At 31.5% G+C, this 26696-nt stretch overlaps 1 protein-coding gene across 1 annotated transcript in view; it reads left to right on the top strand.

Annotated features, from left to right (window-relative positions):
* LOC143913158 (zwei Ig domain protein zig-8-like) overlaps nt 1–26696 on the top strand; it is a 92270-nt gene that overhangs the window by 52358 nt on the left and 13216 nt on the right. The window contains exons 4-6 of the mRNA XM_077432795.1: nt 2110–2226; nt 2913–3006; nt 14823–14950. Of these exons, the coding sequence (XP_077288921.1) occupies nt 2110–2226; nt 2913–3006; nt 14823–14950 (339 nt within the window). The remainder of the gene's footprint in view (nt 1–2109; nt 2227–2912; nt 3007–14822; nt 14951–26696) is intronic.

Here is a 26696-nt window from a genome sequence, read left to right as displayed (position 1 = left end):
CTGGGTCTAAATGACGTGTTCAATCCGTTGAACAAACGATGGTACGAAACATGAAATGATAATACTACATACATACAGATGTACATATATACATATGTATTTGATATTCTCTAGTTTCAGAATTACGCTGAAACTTCTGCTCGTGTATTTGGAAACTAAGTTGACACAAAATTAATATGTTAATTACTGCGGTTAGTTCTCACTTCGGACATTGCTATTTAGCATGAAATATGTCGTTTAATATTAAAGCTCACTCACTTTTCATATATATGCATATTTATAGCCCCTCTATTTATTTTACATATACGTTGCGACAACTGCTTCAAACAGTATTGATCTATCTGGGACACCAAATGTTACAAAACTTGTTAAATTTCTGTTTATATCTGATAGCATATAAAATTTTATATAAATTTCGAGTTGTGTGTAACTAAAAAATATTAAAAATAATCGCATTTAGTGAATATTCTGCATAGCGCAAGTTCGTTTACTCGACCTAGTTTTAAAATCTTTCCCCAATTCACTTTGATTGAATTAAATTTAATGAATCCCCAACAAAAGTTAAATGGAAAAGACAAAGAGGCTACTTTGTAGACGTGTACTTTACTATCCGAGGCTTTCTTCTTTCAAAATGAATGCGAGAAACAGTACCGTTCGAGAAAATAACAGCATTGACCGAGTTTTCCTCATTCGTATGACGTAAATGTATAGTTTCATTATCCAAACGAGTATCATCGTCTTCTTTAGTTTTATTTTAGTTGAAACAACTTTACAACTTTTTTGCGGTTTTTCTTTGAAAATAAATAAAATACTCAAACTTTCTTTGTGATATTCGCAAATGCCGATAGCTTCTCCGTTTTTCTAAAACCGACGAAAACTTTCACCGGTTAAAAATTTTACTCGACGTTATTCAATACATAAGATACAAAATAAACCGTAAAATAAAACTTTCCTGCACTTTCTATAAATTAAATGTAATGTAAATAAGACATACAATCAAAGGTAGAACTAGCTTTATTATAAATGTGTTGACTTTATTATATGTAGTATCTATATTACTTTATATTATAGTCGACAAGTTGATTGAATTCCAATTGATAATTTAAATATATGTCGTATATATTATATAATTTCAGTTATGAATCAAATTTAAAAGCGCTCAATTGTCACAATCTTTGCGCATTCTTCTTAGGTTTTCCCCATTTTCCAATAACACCCATTATCGATAGATTTAATGAAGTCAGTGAAAAATGTAAAAAAAACCTACGACATTACATTTTCCACGGCGAGTGGAAAGTCCTGGATTAAAATGTTATCATATTTATGAGGACATCTGCAATTGAAATGCATAAATCAAACATTCGAATAATGTGATTCTGAAATTGGTTTTAGATACCTTTAACTAATTAAAACCTTTCATCTCGTGCTTTCCAATTTCTATTGAATATCTTATATGAAATTCTACATCTATGGCAGTTCAACAGTACAGTATTATCTTCAGCTTTATATAATAAATTTAAAATATATTTCGCGTTATAAATTCACTGCGCAATATAAACTTTATGGCACATAAAGAGTGAATTATTACAGTGCATTTAATATAATAGAAAAAAATCCAAAGACACTCGGTTAAATTTTGGTGGAGCGATCGTAATTGATTTAATCTCACTTCGAACGACAATGAATATAAACGTTTTTTATTCACCTTATTATTTATTTTCATCCTTCTTCATCTTCAGTTTATTTATTTCGTTAAGTCGACCATTGTGAAATGTGAACGTAAATTGAATTTTCAAACGGGAATTGAATATCGAATAGGATTATACTCTTCGCCTTTAGAATATATTACAGATTTGTTTTAATCGTGTCTTGAGTGCATATTTACGTATTTTTGACTACATATATACGTATTTTTTACAGAAAAATACTCTTTAAAGTTTTTTTAATTGGGTCGAAGTTTCTTTATCAATTTGACTGTAGTATCATATCACTTTAGTATTTTTAATTATAATTCTAAGGAAAAATACACTAAATAACTGTAACTATATATTAACTCATTATATTTATAAGGACTTAAGATCTTCGTAAAAAGTATTTTATTGATTACAGGTATCTTGGGTGAGGCACAAAGATGTGCATCTCCTTACTGCAGGGCGTTCCACATACACCGCAGACCAGAGATTTCAAACTGTTCATAACCCACAAACCGAAGATTGGACTTTGCAGGTAAATATATAGGTCACACGATCATTAAAACACACAGTGGTTTTAATTAAGAGTCAATAAAACTCAGATTACCCGACTGGCTCGGCATATGGTGGGTAACACGTGGTACTAATGAGATCCTAAGCGGTATTTTCCGATATTGCTTACACAAGTAGATTTCTCTAATTTCGCCCAAATCCATTATATAGTAAATTTCTCTAATTTCGCCCAAATCCATTATATAGTAAATTTCTTGGAACGTAATCCTTGCCAATCCTTACATTTCTTGGAAAAATTATTATAATTAAACTAGTTATTTCTAAAAATCAATTAACGAAATTCAATATTACTAAATACTAGTGGTTTTACCCGACTTCGCTCGATATTTGTAATATAAACCTATTAAATATGGCTAATCTAATAGTAAACATTTTTTTAAATTTATTTAAATAGCTTTATTTTATTTAAATTTATTTTAATAGCTTTATTTTATTTAAATTTATTTGAATATTCATTTGTTTTTTTTTATAAAATTTACGTCACGAATTTTACGAGCCAAAACTTACATATATACAAAGTACATTACATATTATTAGTAAAAATTATCAATTAATAATTATTATCAATTAATGGTAAATATAATCGTACATTACATATTTGCAATTACCATTTAAAATTAATATTATAAACGACACTTTCACTTTCAGATTCGATCACCGCAAAAACGAGATTCTGGTATTTACGAATGTCAAGTGAGCACAACTCCTCCAATGGGTCACTCTATATACCTGTCTGTAGTTGGTAAGTACCGAGTTTTTTTTAATTAGTTATATTAATATTACAATTGATTATAAAAACGTATTGTAAGACACATTAAAAAAAAATTTGTCGAACAAAGACAGACTAATATTGAAGACAGATATAGGACGTGTCAAGGTGCAGACACACAGAGTGGTACACAACTAGGGTTTCTGAAAACCTTGGTTTTCAAAACCCGACGGACCCGGATCCAATATTTTGAAAACCCGACGAATCCGGGTCCAAAAATCAAAATTAAAAACATCCAGATTTTAAATTCAAATTTTATTTATTTTGTTTCATTATACAATTCTCGAAAAATACTATAGAAGGTGATTTAAAACATATAATAAACAAATACAACTACAAATATAATACAGTATATCATAATGCAAAAATATAGGCAAAATTACAATAAATTAATAAGTTTATTTTGTTTTAACATAATAATACTTTCGAAACACTAAAGTAGAGATTTAAGCCGCCATTCCACCGAATACAATGACGCAGACGTATCGCAACTGACGTCGCGGCAGAACATATGTACGTCAACGTGACGTATATACATACATACATATGTACATTCGTATTGGCAAAAAGGATACGTCTGCGTCAACGTATTCGGTGGAAGAGCGCCTTTATCCCTCAATTCCGATCTCAGTTTAGTGCAGAGGTATACCAATATTATCGGCACATTTAGGAAATATGTGATTTTGTGTCCCTTTATTACTATCATTATTATTATAGAATTTTGTTGTTTTCCACAAAACAATGAAAACTATACGTATATTCGGTTAAGAATAAAACTGATTTTTTTTAAGAGAATTACAAGAAATAAAATAAAGTACTTACCGTTAGCGAAATCAGGTATGATGATGATAGTGTTGAAAAAATATTTACACTTTGAAGTCTTAGAGTAGTGTAAGGCAAAATTATAAAAATATGTACACTGTATATGGATGAAATTCTAAATTTGGCCAAATTTCAGTACGCCATATCGTTTTCGGTATTTAATTTCAGTATTTGCGAAATCCGTTCCATTGTTCGTAGTTTTCTCAGAACTCACAAGTCGTAAAATCAATCTCTCGAACAAATAAGGTCATATATGTATAAATCATGTACACGGAGAATATATAAATAACACATATGTACATATTTGAATATTTTCAATGTATCGACTGCAAATCATTTTGAATTTTTATGTTAATACTCGAAATTTTAAATACCCGGATCTGGCAGGTTTTGAAGCCCGGATCCCGAATCCGGGTTTTAAGTCACAGCCCGGCCGGGTCTGGTCCAGAAACCCTATTTACATACATACAATACAACACGTGTTTCAACTTAGAAAGTTTTTCACATGCAAAATAAATGCTAACATGCTTAGTCTGTAAGATCGCGATTACCCCCTGGAATGTTTTTGGTGATATTTTATCCTGGTAATTATATGAACTTCATGTCGCAGAAATTTCTTTACTATGTTAGCTTATACTCGTACGTCGGTAAAATATCAAAGTGATCTAAAGACTAGAAGTGATAGAAATATTATGGAACTTACAAAGTGAAGCTAGTTAAAAGATTGCAATAGAAAAGAAAAAAGGCAAGTACCACTTACATATGATCGTAACGATTAGCATTTCATTCACTGATGCATAGTTTCAAATTATTTATTAATTTATTTTAGTTCGAACCATTGTGGCATTACATGAATCTCTATTGCGCCACTATTGTCGAAAACATAACAGAGAGAAGTGATCAAATATATATGTATATAATCACACAAAAATACATTTATAAATTATCATTAAAATAACAATAGAATTATAATAATCGCAGATAAAGTTAAAATATCAAATAAATATAATGCATATGTTTTGCATCTACAGCCAGCACCAATATAAAAGAACCAGCCGTAAATACATAACATCCCTGTAAAAGAAGATTAAAATCATACCTGAAGAGCGAAGATTAAAATTCCATTCATAGTCCCATACAATTATTAATCTCCGATAATCTACGCATTGAGAAGTCGGATAGCTCTTGTAATTCGTAATTTATTTCCGAAACCAGTCGATTCAATATCTTTAACTTTATTTTTATTCGAGTTTCAATTCCTTTTCGAAACCACCCATTGAAATCAACGGGCCCTACACTAGTGTATAATATAACGAACAAACCTTCGAATTCAAATAAGCACAATTACAATTTTGAAAGGCATATTTGAAATGTAAATAGATGTTTTGTTTATAGAAACATCAGTCATAGGTTTCATGGGGATAATTAGCGAGGACGCGTGCGTCTGTTACATCCGATGAAAAAGGGTCGTTTTGACGTTGTTGTTGTTGTTGACGCCGAGCGCCCCGAGGGCTGGTTATAAAAAGGGAGCTCGTTAAAGCGTCAAAATCCTAAGGGGTGAATTTCATATCTGCACCTAATGGATGGCGAAATTTCCTTTGTGGCTTCTAATGCAATTTATTCCATATCATGTAACATCGGCTCGAAGGGACGACCGGGGCAGGGCTGGGCGCCAATTCGCCATGGGGCGCCCCAGGAGGTTTTGTCTATCAACGGGTCAAAGGCGTAAAGATATCCATTGAATTCGTCAATGCGATGAATGGTTTCGTGCCGGTTTTATAGGGCGCCTTGGGGCGCCATTCATCAAGCACCACTATAATATTATACATCGTATATCCGTCGATTCGTTAGCGGCTTATGATTATATTAGCCGTACTCAAAATCGCTACAAATCTAAGATTACTTTATGATTTACAGTCAGTCCATTTGATGTACATAGTACTACATGCTTTAAGATTAATTTTTAGCAGTACAGTTCAAGCCAGCAACTGCACGTATACGGCAGTACGAAAAATATTCTTTAGTAAATTCTATATCGACACATTCCCATGTTCTGTAACGTGTATGTGGCGTATTTGAAACAGCAGAAACCGACACGATATATTCATATTATACAGCAGTATATGTGACCGAAACGTATCAAGTAGAACCGGTTTTTGTTTTTGGCCATTGTGAAAATATTCTCGCATGAAGTGAAGTCATAGTGGCGACTGCACCCGTAGGATGCAAAAAATGCTGCCATGAACATATGAATATTTTCAGAAACGTCATATTGTAACAATATTGACTCCACAAGCAATATTGCACCGTATCGACGTGCTTTGTAGTGAATATGTAAGCCGATTATGCCCTGCACTCCTCCAATATATATATGAACGTGTCGACAGCGGTGGTGCTGCATAGTATGAATAGAAGTAGTATTTTTCGTGCAGTGCTGTGCCAAGCTGTTGACATGCAGTGCTGGATTATATAAACGGATCTTTATTCGTAAGAGTAGATATTAGCATAGCATTAAATTTGCTATATATCATATATTATTTGTCGCATAGGAATACTATTTATATATTTTAATAGAGCATCAGTTTTTTAAAAATATTAATTCGTCAGTTCGTAATAAATACCTCAACGCTATGCGAAAAGTGTATGAAATTTTGTATGAGGTTTGTTCTTCACAGAGCGAATGTACATATATTTTTTTTTTTTTTTTTTTTTTTTTTTATACCAGGAAGGCCTTACAGGTAAATCCCAATGCGCCTTCCTGGCCAATTACAAATACAAATACATCATTTTTATTAAAGTCGTTGAATTGCGAGACACTGAAAAAACTCGCAAATTAACGAGACATCTATGAATTGTACATAAATTTTTAATGTACATCAATCAAATTTTTCAAATAGTGGTGACATAGTAGGTAGGAAGGATTTTTAGTCAATTTTTTTTTTCCGGGAACCGTTTCAACAATGAAATCAGAGAAAATTGGCAAACTCTGATAGGAAACGATCAACCTGGAGTCACAAATCCAGGTCTGACCAACAGCATACTCTGAAAAATTCATTTTCATTCAGGGATAGAACCCGGCACCTTCTTGACGGTAAGCAGAAGCTTAACGTCCGAGCTATGCTGCTGGCTTATATGTAAATGTAATATGTAAATGTAATAATAATAAAAATAGTCACAATGATGAAAATAATTAATCTATTTTAATAACAGCAACTTCAGTATTTTTATTTTCGCAAAAAGGCAAAAATTTACATATAAAGGCAAAAATTTTACATGTAAGCTAAAAATTTAAATAATTAATATTTTAAAAAATCATATATAATTTGACTCAGTAAAATGAACTGCAAAACATTTAAATACAATTTAAAATAAACAAAATCAATTAAATAATTATAAAAATGAGACATCTGTTGATAATTTTGTGCAACTATTTATACACAGCAAGTAAGCAAACCTAATTTATTCTTTTGAATAATTTAATGGCTTATTTTATTATAATACAGAAGGGTCGTATTTAAAGACAAAACATAAAAAATATATGTTGGTATAAGTTACACATTTTTCAAAAAATATAGACAAATGCGTTTTGCGAATTTGAGAATTTTTCCGACGTCAACCGAATTTCGACAGGCTCTCAAGATAGATTATCCAAAAGAATGCTCTGCGTAACGGCTGTCACGAGACTGTACTAATAAACCGAGCAGAGACGATCGTTGCAAAAGTGAAGATGAAAATCCGCAAAAGAAAATGCGAGAAACGTTCGCCGATGCGAAAAATAGAAAATCCCTCTTACAAAAATTTTACGTCGCGTGAAAATTTCATTGGAGAGAACCAACTGTCCAATTTAGACGGTTGTCAATCGCGCGATTCGAAATAATAAACTGGGGGGACTCCTGCTTCTTATCCCCTCGTAAGTTCGCGGAAGAAACTTCGGTATTTAAGAACTAAGAGTTTCTGTTCAAAATAACTAAACTTTTTTAAGACTCCATAACTCTATCGTCTATCGAGGTAATTCTAGTTTAAGCTGGAATTTATTTTACCGCGGTATCTGTTTAATTTTATTTTCCGCTTGGAAAAATTCTTTAGCGTTTTCAATTTGCTACATTAATTTACGTACATAATTTTACATAGTTTAAGATTTTAGTGTATGTACATACACTTGTACATGTAAAATCATTAAATTCATCTCCTTACAAACGACACTATACATACATATATGTACATTGTATATCTAATATATAATTTCGAATGAGACTTTGTATGTATGTATTTTTGGTTCGTAAATCTGTGAGTTATTTTTATTTTCGATTCATAGACGCCGATTCGATTTTTTTCGATTCAAAGGATTCGAAGTCCCCGGGGGCGAAGGCGCCGGATTCTGGTATACATATAATTTCGAAAGAGACAGTATATATGTTTGTTTGTTGGTGGCAGTAAATTAAATAAAAAAAAACAAATGAGTATTCAAATAAATTTCTATTAAATAAAACAATTCAAATAAATTTAATAAAATGTTTACTATTAGATTAGTCATGTTTAAGCGATTTCAAGCCGGATAAAACCACTAGTATTATATACAGAGTAGAATTGACCATAAAATTTATCCCAATATAATTTCACTACATACTATAGAGATCAAATTTTATACAAATATTGCACAGGTCACGAACTAAAGATTTTTTTGGCAATTTCGTGCGAAACAGCTGTGTGCGTAAATAAATATTTTATTAATTATTTTGATGAAAGATATTGTAACGTAGAGATTAGATGATCAGTGCTCGTATAGTAATGATCACCTGATCACGCGTTCGCGCCAAAAAAGCCTCGGCGAATTAGCGAGCTGTATTCAACGGCCAATAAGGTCTCACGATTCATCGACCAATGATCCCTTTTGTGCTGAGAAAAAATGCTGTGAATGTACGTACTAGGGATCCCAAATATTCGTCAACTTCAACTATTCGAATATCGAATAGTAAATCAAGAGCTATTCGAATATATTCGAAAATTAAAAAAAAAAGGTAATTACATATGTACTAAGCATAAATTACATTATATTTATATTTGTAATATATTACAATTAATAAAACATAATTTTAAGAAAATTAAAAAAACATATAAAACTAAAATACATACATAAAATATAAGATAATTTATATAATGCTGTTATTATACTATTTTTAATATTATACTATTATTGTACTATTTTTGCTTAATTCTTTGATTGCGGTTTCAACGGTAGTAAGAACATCAATTAAAATTTTCAAAATATAAATTTCATTCTTAGAAACGGTTATTGAAATTATATTATTTTAGTGCTATGTTTACACTTTCGTAAACTTGAATAAATTGTCTTATAATAGTTGCCATTGAATTCCACCTCATTTTTACATCCAATAATAATTTAAATTTTTAATTTTCTTTTTTCATTGTGATTTCTCCTAAAAATGTATATTTCGCCGGTGACTTCTTAAATATTCGTATTATTTTTCTGAAGTTTTCTAAAATTTCATACAGATTATTATCAATCGAAAAGTAATTTTAATAAAACATTTCTGTATTTAATGAATAAAAATCCATTTCTTCACATGTAGACATTTCATCTTCCTCATTATCTTCATTTTCAACACAATTATCCCCATTACATATTTAATTTTCTTCAAAATCGTCGGCTTCTTCGTCATTACTCTTTTCATATTGGTTTTGTGAATTTATTTTATAAAAAAATATATACACGAATAATATTCGAATAGTTGATGAAATATTCGAATAACGAATGGCTGAAAAATTAGACGAATAATTCGAATACTCTAATATTCGAATATTCGATTGGGATCCCTAGTACGTACATATAAATAAAAACTTTGTAAAAATTCAGCGGTCTGTTCTGGCATATTTTGGGCTTAAAATAAAGGTAGGTACCTAAGAAAGCTCTCAATTACTTTTCTTTTTAAAATGATGATGGAAACATGAAAGAAACGATATTCTGGAAAGAACGCTTCCGCTATACAAATGGTCGTTGTGAGCGTGGTACGCTTTGTATGGGAGTTTCTAGTAAAACGGTGACTTTGAATTATCGTTAATCATTCAAAACTTATCATAATTGACCCAATTAAACTACATCATGTGACTATTTTATTTTATTTTAATTTTTTTATTTTATTTTATTTTATATACGGCCGCAAGGACCATTGAACCATTGATTTGTTACTTTATCTAAGTACGTAGTAACAATAGATGAAGTTTTGTGATCATGTTTTTTTGTAAATAGTATAAGCATTGATTTACATTTTTTGTAAGTATTGTTGCGTAGGCGCAATTACTCGGCGGCTCTTTTTGGTATACGTAACAGTATTTTAAAAAAGAAGATAAAGAAGAAAAATACCGGGTCTGTGGAGTCGCTTCAATTATCATTTATTATTTATGATTTATCTCTGACTCCAAACACCAACTTCAACTTTGACGATTTTAGTAAGATTTAGTAATTTTAATTTATTTGTGGATTTACAAAAATTGAGACTCTAGTTGACGCATATTTTAATACTATTAATGAAAGAAAATAATAAAAAGGATTCGGAGTCACTTGATTTTTTTTTACGACTCCGACTCTGTGACTCCAACTTTTAATCCAACTCCGACTTCACAGTCCTGGAAAAATCCCTTTTTTTCTAAATTTTTTATCGAAATCAATTAATTTGAAGCACAGGACAAAGTTTAAAAAAATTGAATTTTTTTATTCCTTTGTTCGTTTCTTTGATACGACGCAAGTTTTCCATTAGATAAATTAAATTTGGATTCAAAATTCTGTTTTTTAGTTCCGGCCTAATATAAAGATTTATATTTGCTTTATTTATTTAAAGACACCATTAAATTATAATTATATCAAAGCATATATTCAATGTGCAGAGAAAGTCATATTAAAGTGAATTATTCGAAATCCTGTTAGATGGTAGACTATGTACATATATAATCGTGCAGCAAAAGTTACGATAGTTACGGAGTATCTTTTCGTCTACAAAGTTTATTTGATACATAAAATGGAATTTTTAATATAATATTATGTTTTTACTCCCTTAATATTATACATATATTAAGGGAATAAAAATCCTATAAGTGAATTTAATATTCGTATATTTACTAGATTACGAAAGGTTCTTTCGATACAAATTCATATATGTTACTGAAGGGTCTACTCACGGCACCGAAAGTGAAAAGGTCGAAAAAGCAAATATTGGATGGCAAAGATTCGAAAATCGAAAGATCTTAAGTCGAAATATAAAAAAAGGGTGCATGGTAAACGGTATTATGTTTATATAATATACATATATATCAGTGGCATGTGGTGAAATTATCTCTCTTTTTTTTTTCATACAGCCTTGTTTAATGAGCGCGCGCAGGATACGGGAGGAAAAGCCTGTTCCTCTTGTTCCTGTTGTATCCTGCTCGCGCAAATTAAGTGAGAATGTACGACGGGGGGAGAGAGACTTTTACCGCACGCCACTGATATATATACTAACTGTTTTTCATATGTATGCATGATAAACCAATATTATCGACTTTTTCATGGTCACCCGTTACTGAAGTAACGTTTCGGGCGGAAAAGCTCCGCATTTTCACGTATATAAACAGTGGCAAATCTGTGCGACGGATTACTGGGTTTTTCCGGTTGAATTTATTTAGAGTCACCGTGTGACAGTTTTTTGTTTTTGACAACAAGCCGCCGGCTTTAAGCGCTCAAAAACAATATGGTCGAGGCAGGGTCGCACTGTCAACTCTTTCCGTTCGGCCCGTGGGAAATTTTTCAACAATATGTTCACTCCAAGCAACGGATAGAAAAGCGCTTTCAACGGTGGCTGCTGCTTTTGCTTCTGCTACTGTGACACTTCATATATCACTGCGGAAATTTTCACTTATACGTATACATTTCAAAAAATGCCATACGCTCCGAGTACAGGGTACGGAACGCTCCCCACGTGCCCCTTTTAATAACGACGCAAACAGGGGGAAGAAAACGTCGAAGAGGCGTTCGAGGAGACGTGAGATATTCAAATATATACAATTTGCTATTTCGCCGTAAATACACTTCACGAAATATATAAATTTCATAGAATAGTAAATTTTTACTACGAGAGATTCAAACGCTGGTTGAAGTTTTAAACGTGAAACCCATCCTATTGATTCAATAATCATGTAAGTTTTTAGATCGAAGTCTACAATACATAAAATATAAGTACTATGAATTCATTTTATTTTTAAGTCACCAGTGTGCTTGGATTGAATAAGAAAACGGGAACAAAACATTAATTACTGAATTAGGCCAAATCGTACATATATATCGGTCAATCTGATAAATCTAGTTATTATTAATAACAGAGCAAGCAAAAAAAAAAAAAATCACCCGAGTCGAGTTTAAACAGTCTATAGTAAGTTTTAACCACTAAATTTGAATATAATAATGGTTTTGTGGGCTCTCTCTCTTTTATGAGATATGCGCGTTTAAAACATGCTCAATTTTTACAGTTAACCTAAAGCTCAAAATCTTGTATCAATGACTTAAATTAATAGAGAGATGCTTTTTTTTATTGATTGTGATTTTTTATTGCTTTGAAATAATTAATTTTAATTATCTAGCGACTTTTAAAATCAAAGTTATATATTTTTTCGTTTAAAAAGATTTATATCTGAATATTTTTCTATCCAAACGAACGAATTCGCGCAATAAATGATTATTTTTTTAAATAGCATTACAGCTAAAACCGTAATTATAAAATGGTTTTATGACTAAGAGATGGATAGAATAGTTTCAATGTGACCCGGAAAAAACTTCATTTTGTATATACAGCATAGTGATACTGATATATTTCAGTACAGAAACGAAAATTCGAATTTGGCTAAATGAATTTGAATAGAAAAAATTGATGTGCTTGATTAAAACTGTAAAGAACAAAAAAATAAAATAAAATCCCTGGAAATTCAATAAATTCAACACGATCTAATAGCATCTACATACATACATACCTCATGCTCTCAAACATTTCTTTCGACCCACACACTCTCGCACAGACTAGGAATTTCCACATCCAACATAATAAAAGTCTCGGAATTTATATTGCATGCACTGGTTATGCATATATCTACATACATAGCATAAATTCTGCAGTTTTAACGTCTATTACTACAATTCATATCCGCGAGTCGTACAAAGGGCGTTCCCGAAGCGCGTTACAAACGCTCACCGTTTAAGGCAAAACTAATGTCTTTAATTGCGGTCCATTCGAACTTCAATCGAGTCCCGTCGATTTAATCTCGATCACGTTTTCCCCGTTGTGCGATTTACATTGCCAGCCTCTCCCGTACCCCGTTTGTTCGTCCCTCGCCGAGCGCGCTATGAATGATTCATTTGATATCGGAGCCACCGAGTGTAATTAATTCAAACGCCCCTTATTGTGCCGCCGACAAACGAGGAAACCATGAATATCGCATATCTTTTGTGTTATTGTGCCGGCTTTTAATTTGATTTCCATTTGTACAACATTTCTACATACATACACACGCCATTGTGCCACCACGTTGCGTTGAAGCTTTTGCGATAAGGCAGTGGATAAGTGATCATTGTCTATTCGGCCTGATGAATTTTTAATGACGGCTATAAATATAGTATTCCTTCGAAGTGCTGTGTAAGATCTTAGATTCCTAATTGAGAGGATTCCTAGAAAAATATCATAGCTATTATGTTTCCTTTTCACAAGGTTTTTGTTCTGATACATATGCTCATCATTTTTAGGTAACATTTTCATTTTTCGTGCAGTTGTGTCTATCTTTATTAAAATAATACACGATAATTTTAAATTGCGTATGATGAAACTGTTAATATATGTGTATAGTATTTTATTTATTTAAGAATACTTGGGAAAGGCGGTATAGTCGATGGACACAAGAAGTTTAATAATACGTTAAGTTGCTAGACAATAAGTTACTAGATTTTACTAATTAATTGCTAAATTTAAGCCTGTCTATTTAAACAAAAGAATTTTATGATTATTTTGAAGTAAATATATTTAAATATGTATGTCCTTGTATGGCCTTGTATAACCTATATATGTCTTTGTCCAAGTATGACAATGATTTAAATTTATATTAACTATAATAATTTTCATTTTGTACATTCAAAGTCTTTAATAAGATTAAATATTATAAATTGAGCCCATCGGCTATGCCGCTTCTTCCGAGTGTTTTTAAATAAATGTATACATTTTTTTTCTTTAAATTATATCATCAAACGTAGCACACATATGTATATATGTAGATATTTTGAATTTAAAAGTTTCATTTTGAATTGCCTTCATATATGTACATATACCATTTACATTTGTAATAACTCCACACAAGACAATTTTGCAGGCATTTCGACTTTGTTACGAACTTTACTATATTACATAAATATTTATGTACATATATGTATATGTACAAACATATATTACCGAGTGCATTGAGTAATATGAAATTCCACGTTCCAACAATTTCAACTTTTACTATAAAATGAGCATTTAAATTGTATACATGCAATATACACTAATATTGCACGTTGTATTTAAGTCACAATTGCTTAGTATTTACTTACATATGTACATATGTCGAATAGTAATATTATTTCGCATTAGCCGATACTTTGTAAAACAATAGTAATTTAAGCATGAAAAAGCTCATTGTTTTAATAAATTACAAGATATTATATATTTATCAAATTCTAATAATAACAGGTGATTAAATTCATTAAAGCGAGCTAAAAACAAATGTAAGAAGCCCGTCTAGACAGTACATTTTTTTTTCTTAGAACAAGAATACAAGATTACAAAATGTGTTGTGAAAATGCTAACGGTTGTGTCGAGCTTCGTTTAATTAAAAAAAAAAAAAATTATTTTCATCCATTTCTTTTAATGAAACTAAAACTGTACATTTTTTTGTTTCAGAACCCATAACTATAATAGTGGGAGGACCAGATTTATACATCAACACCGGCAGTACATTGAATTTGACTTGTGTCGTCAAACATTCACCGGAACCACCCCCTCATATTTATTGGACACATGACAATGAGGTTTGTTTGTTTGTTAATTTAATATAATAATGCCTCACAATTTAATCAAGATAAAAGTGCACTTTGCAACAACACGCAAACACACACACGTTAAGATAAAATACACACACACACACACACGTTAAGTTAAGATACACACACATTCGTTAAGATAAAAGCATTGAACGGCGTTTGCTAAACTTTAATCCATTTTTCGGGTTATTTGACGACAAACTTTCCACATAAGTATTTATGAGGTGATTCTAGAGACTGCACAGCAGAAGTCTGCGTGTATTTTTCTTCACCTTTTTCTTTGTGAGGTTGAGAAAAAAAAATCGAAAAATCAAACGCGTCGAAACTTCCTTTTGAATAGAAGACGCGAGATTAAATTCTTCCCATTCAAAACGGAATGTTATCGGCTGGGTATATTTATGTGCTTGTGTAAGCTGAGAAGAACTGATATAAACTGTCTTGTATACAGAAGACAATCTACCTATTAATGTTATTTGAAGGCATTGAACAAGGTAGACGCAGGTAGCGTCACCTGTAAATAGATATACGAAGTGTTGGGGTGTGTGAGTGTTTTGTTTAGAAATGTTCATTGTTTGATTCCGGGTGAAATTCGTTGAAGCTAAATGTGCTACAGAAAATCCTTCCAATACATAGTAAACATAATTTAAATCTGTCGGAAAGTTTGGTCCGTAGCTTAAACTTTTATTGTGTTTGTGTGTGTCGATCGGTTGCACAGCTTAAGTTTCATAATTTGAAACATTTCAGATTTAATGCGATAATATAATACTTAAGGAACATAGTTTTAATTAGAGCAGCGTATCCGAAATACGATCTTCCAAAGTTTTAGATACTATTTCGTATTTAATATGAAGCTATTGCAAAAATAATTATTATTCAAGCGTCGATTTTAATATTTCTTTTTATAATGAAGGATCGTTTGATACTCAATAATACTAAAGAAATTAATAGATATTATGGCAAAGTAAATCAAAGCATAATTCAAGTATTAAAAAAAAAAATCTTTGAATTCTTTTTACACAATCTGTGTCCGTCAATATCCGTAGTAACAATTGCGAAATAATGAATGTATAATGCAAATTTTATAAGAAATAATTTGAAAAAGATCAAATTATATGTAGGCTTTTAAACAATTAAAATCTGACAAAACAAGTGAGGGGAGGGGGAGCTCAAACAAACAAAGCTATTGTCAAAGATTTAGCTGTCACCGTCTCCAAAAATTTTAAATATTTAAACATGAATAATATATTTCACTATCGACTAAGTGGAAGCAATTGAAATCCCTATCGGGGGCCAAACCTCGCAAAATGGCAAAGTTTCAAAGGAACCGGAAGAGTTTTTGGAAGTTTTCCATAACATTGTGCAAAGTGAAACTAATAAAAACCTTGTAAAAACTTTACAATTATTACTATTTAGTACCTTTATCTTATATGTACATACATATGTTCAATAATGTATTGAGTACAAATAAAAATACGTAAGAAATTAAATTTTAAACATATGTAGTCGATATAAAATGGCTTAAATCACTGTTAAATAAAACGTAAAACTGTAAAAAATTCAGCTGAAACCTGCTTAAAAATGCTCTGCATACTATCAATCACCATTTAGCTTGAAGCTGACAATAAAAAAAAATTAAAATAGACGGTAAATAATTTTTTTTCCTTATTGTATGAAATGTATTATCACAACAAAAAGTTTGGGCCAAATCCTCGAATGTGAAACCCTCCAACAAAAATAATGATCTGTCAAACGTATTATTCTCCTACTCGTTTATAAACAAGCATTTATATAAATTAACAATCTGGGGAAAAAACGTTTTTATTTATTTTCCGTTCGGATTTCAGTCAATCTCAGGACACGAAGATAATTGTACCCCGAGGAATATTCACTAAAAAATACTGTTACATAAATACGTTGTCGCGTAAAAAATATATAACATATTATTTTTTAAATAAATCATCATAATTGTACCGTGATTTGTATATACATTCATATTTTCATAAACGATTTCACTGATATTAATTATAGTTCAGCGAACCTTTAGCGTCGGTCACTTTTCAAAGCAATTCATGTGAAATGTGATGTGTGCACATCACATCAAGTTTAAACGAAAATTTGCAAATTCACTTTCTCGATTAGATACTTGGATTCACACAGTCACTTCTATAAAGGTATTCGTACAAACATATTTCACATATATAATATACCTATATAGTAGTAGCTATTCAAAAAACTGCTATTCATTGCTTTGAAATTTTAATTAACATCATAATTGGATATCGGTATTGATAGTATTATATATTAGCTGTATTACCTGGCTTCACTCGGTATTTTTAATATAGACCGCTTTAACATGACTAATCTAATAGTAAACATTTTATTAAATTTATTTGAATAGTTTTATTTTATATAAATTTATTTGAATACTCAATTGTTTTTTTTTTATTAAATTGACTGTCACGAACAAACAAACATATATAGTAAGTCTCTTATAAAAAATATATGTATACCAGAGTCCGGTGCCTGCGCCCCCTAGGGTTTCGCCCCCGGCGCGAAGGTGGCTTCGCTCTCGGTGCCTTTGCCCCCGGGGACTTCAAATCCTTTGAATCGAAAAAAAAAATCGAATTTGTTGTTCGATGACGTCATGGATTTACGACCCAAAAAACGAAGGTTACATACAAGGTCTCTTTCCAAATTACATATACATATGTATATTCGATGTATAACAAATGAACAAGTAATGAGACATACGTCAAATACATTTCTTTCGATATATTTTTCCTGTTCTTTTTAAATCAACAACGACATTTTCCCTGGTACAATTACGTGTGTGCTATGTATGTGGTAATCGCAGATTCCGGAGCTGAACAATGAAAAGTCCCGGGGAAAAAATCCCATTATGCGTCGTCTGAAAAGGTGGCTTTTTCGCCGTATAAATATTAAGGTTTTCCCCCTTTTAAGAAGGGACGGCCGAAACAATCGTTCCTAGTTTTCATTGTGCACCCACTACACGCCGGGCACCTTTAATTAATAGATACGTGCCGATTGCTTTGTTCACGGACAATGGGGTCCGCGCTCAAAGGGTCAAAACAATGCGCTGTACCTTGCCTTTAACGCGAATTTTGTAAACATAACGTCCAATTACGCTATAAAATTCTATTGGATTATTGCGGTGTTGTTTCTTTTTTATATTTTTATATTATATATAAACATTTCACTTATTTTATTTGCACCGGAGCTTGTACATAAAAGCCATATGTACATTTAGGCATACATATGTATATGTTTGACATTTATTTTGACATTTTTTGAGGTTGTTGCCCGTCTATTTAGGCATTCAATTGATAAAATCATAGCTTTTAATATTGAAATTTATTTTCAAACGAAGTTACAAACTAATTGTAGACTAAAAAGCAGTTTTTCTTTAATTGCTAGTTAGTGTCGTTTCAACCTTCACTAGTAGCGCTTAGTAAGGATTTTGCTTAATCATTAAATATATTTCAATACTTTGAGATTCAATCACGGTCTAAGTACTAATTTAATTGTAATGCCCTTTCAATTTTTTCATCAAGATAAATATGCCTGTTCATATTACTTTTATACATGACAAGTTCGTCCCCATTAAACTCACTGTTATATTTTATATACATATTACATATGTATGTTACAGTTCAAATGTATCATCCAGTTGTAATATATTTTGACTCGTTGGAATATATTCCATCTAACATACATAGTTCCAACTACTGTTATAGTTGAAGTGAATATTCAGTTGTAATATATTTTGACTAGTTGAATATATTTCGTCTAACCCACGTAAGGTGATTCATATGGTGAATTATATTCCAACTGGTTAAAATAATATTACAACTGAAAATAAAGTTCAACTTTAAGTTGGTACCAGATTAACTGGAAAGGTTATGTTTTCGTGAAAACGTCACTCGACTAGTAAATTGAGTTTGAAAGTCATATTTTTGTTTTAAACATATACTGAGAGTTATCGTAATACGGTTCTCATTATCATAATCGTAATACCGAGAAAATATTAACGCATTATTGAATTCTAGCAATCGTAAAACATCAAAACTGTCGAAACTCAATTGTTGCAATTACAACTGGCGAAAATTTTTGAAAGAGTATTTGCGCTTGGAGAGCTATATATAACCTATAATTTACTAGTTGCATTATATTCGAATATGATATGATATAAAAAGCTAGTTCGAATATATTACAACTGAAAATACACTTTGACTGTAACATATACATATGTATGTGAATATATTATTAAATACGCATTACGCATTGAGCTCCAATCGATGATATATTAAGATAATCTTTCATATTTTTACCGTACTTATTGCGCTATAAAACCACACCAAATCCGAATAAAAAATCTGCAAAACCCAAATCCACCATGCTTCTATATCAGAAACCTAAAAAAAAGGTTTTCGATATGGTTTTTGATGGTTTTCTCGTTTCACGTCATTCGAATGCGCAACGGCTCACTTCAACACAGATCCAGAGAGCGAAAGAGAAAGTGAAAGAAAGGATGGATTTTTTTGTTCAATAAAGCTCAATAAAGCTTATCGTATTACGGATATTTTTCGCGAATGTAAAAAACAGATATACGAATATAAATTCGCAAAGGTTAGTCGAGAGTTTTTATCTCCGGAAAAGTGCGGTGCTTTTAACTACATCCGTTGATTGTATTTTTCTCGATACACACACAGCATTCGTTTTCGGGACGACTTTTCCGGAATAGTGCGCGAGTCAGCTTATCGGGCGCCTCTAATCTCCATATAAATTTGCCCTTATTCCGGGGTTTCTAGGGTTCGGGAAAGAACGCCCTTAATGTCGCCAAAACTAACGGCTTTCGGATTAGCAGCTCTCGGCGTCGGGTCGGTCCTCAAGACGGAATCGATCGAATTCGAGAGATTCTCCTCTCACTTTTTTTTGTTACCCTCGACTAAACTGGGATTCGACCTCGTTTTCCCCACTTTAAACTAATTCGCCTTTGTGTATATATTTTTACTTTTTTTTCACTGTAGTAGCTTTGAGCATATCGATTCTATGATTCGAATGTAATACTGGATAGAACGACCTCCCCTTTTACATTACAAAACGCTTTGATGTTAGAAGGGTGCAGCTCAAGCATATTATGTAGTTTTAAATTGTGTAATCTTTACTCCAAAATCACAATAAAAACGTCCAAAATACACATATTGATTAACTATTCCTTCAAGTATTTATTCCTAGTATGTATTGTACGTATTTCAAGGATGCAATAAATAAGAGAAGTCTTAAAACTTTATATAAAATATGCGCACCGAATATTTCATGTTCATAGTTCACCTTATTCTATACACCTATTTGCAATAGAGATCCCCATATTTTTATTTTAAAATTGAGCATAAACTTTATAAACTATGTACACACTTTTATTTTACAGAGAGTGTTTCGTTGAAATTTATATTGCAACAAAACATTTCTTAAGACTATTGGAAAAACACGACATGTTAATACACTACAATATAAGTGTATATATGTATATAAATATAAATATATATATATATATATATATATATATATATATATATATATATATATATATATATATATATATATATATATATATATATATATATATACAAATATATAATATAAATGCATGCCTGAATATGATATTTTCCATCTCATATTTTCTATTTACATATTTGTGAGGTAACCTGCGCTCATCATTATTTTCATAATTGGTTGTGATTTATGAGTGGATATTTGATGTTCTCTCTTCCATTTGACCTCGCAGGGATGTTTTATATTTACAACTTATTCTAATACTTGTACTGGTTGTAGATTGAACCAATCCCTACTATGAATTTTGTTATTTGATATTTTTACTTTATATGCTATCATCATAATGCTATCGTTTTTTTATGTTTATATATACGATAAAACAACACTAGTCCAAACTTAAACTAAAATAAACAAGTAATGAAATAAATTGATAAGATAAAAGTAAAAGTAACCCAGTAAAAATATCACAAATGCTTGAATCAACTCTTCCAATTTTTTTTTTTTTGAGGGGGTCTCTAATTTCGAATGTGTCAAAATATAAAAAAAAACATTTATAATATACATATATACATATCCAAATTATTAATTTCCTATCTAACAGGATGGCAGTTTATAATTTGGCATAGAAAAATGTGCTGCATAAAGTATGCCACTGACATTTATGTACATTATTAACATACCATTGCAGTTTCGCACGAAACAAATGACAACAACTATGCAATCTTTCTGAAAATAGTATACAGTAATCTGTACCAATCTGTACACAAGATTTTCTTATCTCACTTCGTATATCATTCCAGTAAATTTGACTTATCTTATTGTTTTGTTTCGAGTTCGAATGCGCGAGAGTGCGAACACGCGTGCGTTTGTTCAAACATAATGTAAATTGTATACGTCGGATAAACACGAACAAGTGGAACGTAAATATTAACTCTTCTCATGAAAGAGAAATGTATACAAGCCGCCGATGTTTTGTACACTGAAACCTTATTTAATATTAACCATTCATTTTAACGTATTTTCCCGGCAAGAAATTGCGCCATTTTTCCGGCCACAGGGTTTCGCCTTCGCCATTTTCGCCATACGTTGGTGTCAAACGTGTCGGCGAAGCTAAATCGCGAAGGCATCACTCCTACTCTTGTACACGTTTTCCGCGTGTCACATTTGGGTATTTTTCACGTGTAAGTTAGTAAGTGCATAGCTTTGGGGAGAAATCGAGCGAATTAAGATAGGAAGAGCGATATTTCATCGTTTTTGTCGCGTTGACAGTGAAATGAATCGTCGCGAAACAAACGTTTGGCATTGTTCTATTCAGAGACACACATAACGCGTCATATATTCACAAATAAGTCCTACATAAATGTATGTAATTCTTTACAAAATAAATGTCGACAGCTTTTTTACATACGAGTAATTTTAAATTTAAAAATTTACTTGGCAATATTCAAATATCATTATCTTTAAAATATAAGTATGGAATATTATTTAAAATCAGTATTATTAAAAAGTAAAAGTAAATATAAAAAATATTATTTAAACCTGGGGGCTTAGGTGGATGAATTCTTTTAAATTCCATCTAACCAGAATATAACCAGTAGCGTGGTCTATTGGTGAATGTTGAATTATATCGTACTTGATGTTACGAGTTCGATTCCCGCTATTGGCCAGACCTTGATTTATCAAGGTCGATCGTTTCTTATCAGAATTTGCCAATTTTTCTGATTTTCATTGAAACGATTCCTGTAAAATTGGCGTTTCCTTCCCAATTTTCTGTTGCGAAGCTTTAGTTATTGTTATATCTTAGGTTTCGCCATATTGCTCACCATAGATGTCTCTGTGGTTGTTTATCGAATAAATAATTCGTATTGTTTGTTACATGAAAGTTATTCATCGTTATTTATCGTATTAATACGATATTTGTAATATCTGACGATAGATGTCAGATATTGTTTAGATTTACATGTATCTATGTAATAATTATGTGGACCAAGAAGGCGCGTTTGGGGTTTACCTGTTAAGCCTTCCTGGTATATTTGTATATATGTATGTAAAATAAATAAATAAATTTAATCATCAATGTGATACATTGTTCTGGGATCTTTAGCTTCGCAAAAAGTTTATAATTGATGTTTTAAACACGTATGTAAGTTCATTTAGAAATTGATCACAATTTCCAAATATTTTTGAGAAAGTGTTATGCCTTATTTTTCTAAATTTTGTTCAGATAAAGTCAGTAAGCCCTCATCAGTTAAATAATAAAATTCTTTTGCCACTCTTTGAATGCATTGAAATCTTTCTTTTAATTGCATTATAATATTATAAATGATATTTTAACATGTTATTTTTCACAAAGTTTGGGATTCGTCTTCAGCTAATTTATCTGACATCTTTTTATGCTTAGATTTTCTAACTATTTTCTCATTTAGTTTCGATAACTATTTTCTCGAAAATGCATAAAATCATTAACGAGCCCCTGGATTAATAACGATGATCTATTCATATCCTGTTCTTTCTTCTGAATTGCAATGTTAACCTTATTCAATTTATCAATTGCAATCACTGCTTTCGATTTTGAACAACATCTCGTATCCAAATTTTTTTTCAAGCTTATTATGATGAGCGATGATATTTTTTCCAATCTATCAGTAGACGATGAAAAAACATTGGGTTTGCAAGTTTCCAAAATTTTCGATTGCATTCGTTCGGTCAATTTCTCAGAACTCAAAAGTATTAAAAGTAAAACATGCATAATGCTCCCTTGAACAAAATACATAATTGAAACATAATATGTACGATGTATGTATTGGTATATACAAATGGATATTTCAAAAACACGTCGAATACTTCTTAAATTTTACAAGTTTTATTAAAAAAAAATAGGGGAGAGGCGCCTTTGGCCACCCTCGCATCGAGCGCCCTTGGCACTCGCCCATTTGCCATAGCCTCGCTACGGCACTGTGCTAACCTGTTTAGTCTAAGCTGCTGGTTAAATGTATATCTGATAGATATGAGGGAGAGGGGGAATTGAGTATGCACCGCGCTCAACGACGAGTTTGAAAATAATATCCGCCTTGGAATTACAGATCTGCTTCAACCGACATTTTTTTTTCACTTCTTGCAAATTGATATTATTCGACGGTTAATTACATGAAAAAATGATTTTTATAGCTAATTACAACAATAAACCTCGCAGATTTTCTATTATTTTCAGTCCACCATAGTGGCTAACGGATTTTTTTAGCACAGTAAGGCAAGTGTTAATAAACAGTTCATCATTTAAGTTCCTACCAAGTTCTTCATTCCAATATTAAAAGTAGTTGGACATGTCAGTATGGATAAACAAAAAAGAAAAATATATACAATAATATGAAAATAAAATAAAACATAATAAAAAAACACAACTAGCGTAAATATAAAACAAATAATCAAAAACAAATACAAGATCTCAAATTCAATCCCTCAACTAGATCAGCATATTTTAGATTTAAAAAATCCAAGCTAATAGAAATCTGGTTGACGTCCTTATGATAGATCTTAATAGAATTGTAATTAAATAAAAACAAAGAAATATTAATTGGGATGTTGACTGAATCGTTAGCATCCTAAACAAAAAAGAAGATAAAGTACCTCCGAAACGTGAACGTGACATACATATGTACTTGTATACATACATATGTATGTGTAATTTAAGAAAATTTGATTTATGGCAATATTCAAGGACTAAAATAATGTTTAAATTTACCACAGCATATCCGATTACAAAAAAATAAAAAAGTAAAATGACCTTCACGTATTCGCGTTGCCTTTACTTCACGTCATTTCGGTACACAATAATAAATCTTCTTCACGTTCGGAAGCTGCTGCGCGCTTCTCCAATAAAATTTTAATCTCTTCGCTTAAATCTGAGCCTAGCTAGCGCCCATATAAATTATACGGGGACGACACGCAGAGCAAACAAATTACGCGGTGTCTCCGTTTTTACGCCAACCCAAATTCACGGTAAAAGGGTTATTATTGGGTTGAGACCGCGACACGACTACGACGACGGTAGCCGACGCGTCGTAATTGCGTTACGTTACGTTACGCGATTATCCTCAACCCCCTTTCCTCCCCAGCATCCCACCCGTCCACCATCCTTAACCCTTTCACCAAAGGGAGAAAACGAGATTAAACAATAAAGTCTTGCACACGACGATTCGGCCCTTCGGTCCCCGATTAGCATATAAATTACGCCACGAACATTCGACTAGAGGTCGTCGTAACTCGAGACATGGACCGATTTCGTTAGAGTAAAAACGAGTGCCTCCCCTCTTAAGATTCCTACGATTCTGTTCGGTTAACGACGATCGGAATATATATGTATGTACGTCTCGTAAACTACATAAGTGTGTACATATGTATCTACATACAATTTAGACCGGTAATAGTATACATATGTATGTATGTTGTTATTTTTTCATTTTTTCATATGTTACATCAAACTTGTCGAAATTGTGTATTTTCTTTCGTTTGTGTATCGCAAAGTAACCATAAACGATATCTCGTATATCAAACGAAAGAGAACACGAGTAAAAAAACAACTATGTATGTACATATATCCGCTTCAATACTATCGACCTTCAAGTTGTAACTTTCGACGAATAAATAAATAATTTAAATCCTTACTCGTTTCGAGAGTTATGTTACCAGTTTGTTACTTTATATAAAATTTCAAAAGGGAAAATATACATATTAGGTTGTGGCTATTTGTAGATATAGTATCTACGAGTTATTGACTATTTGTAGATACAGTATCGACGAATTGACTATATTTAGATACAGTATCGACGAATTATTCACTATTTGTAGAAACATTATCGACGAATTTTTGACTATTTGTAGATACTACATATATCTATGAATTATTTACTTTTTGTAGGAAAAGTACAAATGAAATATTTTCAAATGACGTCTTTTTAACGGCACCAAAATGTCAAATGTAAGACGGTGATTGCAAAATTGTCCTAAATTATTCTAATTGTTCTAAAGCCATACACTGATAACAATTACAATTACACTTTAGCGATTTTGAAGAATCTATGAAGTTGTCATAGATCTATAAAGTTGTCAAGCTACGTAGATACAGTATCTACGAATTATTGGATATTTGTAGATACAGTATCTATGAATTATTGGATATTTTCGCATACAAATGTACTCTGTGCTAAACAAAAGCACTGTATTTTGATAGTTGGTCTATTTAACCACGTAAATATATATCATTTATTCTTTCAACTCTCGTTAAAAATTCAATGACCATAAATAAACTTTTTTTTGGGTAGGTCAACTTAAAATTCCAAGAATATTGACGGAGTGCGATCGGATCAAATATTGATTGCAATAATCCTCTTACGCGTACACGAGCTAGATAATGGCGTGTAATAAAAATATCCATCTCCTGTTCAAATACTGAATATTATTATTCCTTTCTACAAAAGAACCACGATGAATGTCTATAGCGCTTACAGTGCAATATCAAACCATTGTATTCAACGCAATGCGCTCGTATAAAAATAGCTATGAAATTAACTTACAAACTAAATGAAAATTTTTCTCATATTGTAGCTCGTAAAGTTATAACTAAAAAATGGAAAGAAATTCACTAGAAGTTATATATTTTTCAGTAACTTTAAAAAAAGCAACCAAATTTCACAAAGGCGACGACGATAACCGTTTAATTTACAATTCAAAACGACAATAAAAGCGCATATACGACATTGTTGCATAGCTGACAAAACCGGGGGGTAAGCTTTGAATAAAATTTGATGCAATATGCACAGTTTGCATATAAATTGCACCGAGATGGGAATTTCCCGCTACTGAGATTTTACGAGGCGTTTAAACAAACAGCACAGTTTCAGACTTTTGCAAGTTTTTTTTATTCGTATATTTCGATAAAGTTCAATACACAAGTTGCAGCTGGATGTGATGTTTGTTTTGTTTGTCGTGACGTGGATTCTACAATTTTATTTTAAAATCGATAGAATGTCGTCACTGCTGCGATTCTAGAAAACATTTTTTTTTCTTTAGGAAATCATTAAAATAAAATAAAAATGTTGCCAACAACTGACCTGGAAACTTACTCATCTGTCCATATATGTATTTTCTTGTCAATCAGTGT

The sequence above is a fragment of the Arctopsyche grandis genome, chromosome 6, assembly GCF_051622035.1.
Source record: "Arctopsyche grandis isolate Sample6627 chromosome 6, ASM5162203v2, whole genome shotgun sequence".
NCBI classification, from domain to species: domain Eukaryota; kingdom Metazoa; phylum Arthropoda; class Insecta; order Trichoptera; family Hydropsychidae; genus Arctopsyche; species Arctopsyche grandis.
The sequence above is the reverse complement of the archived record's forward strand: the minus strand, read 5'-3'. Positions and strand labels throughout refer to the sequence as shown.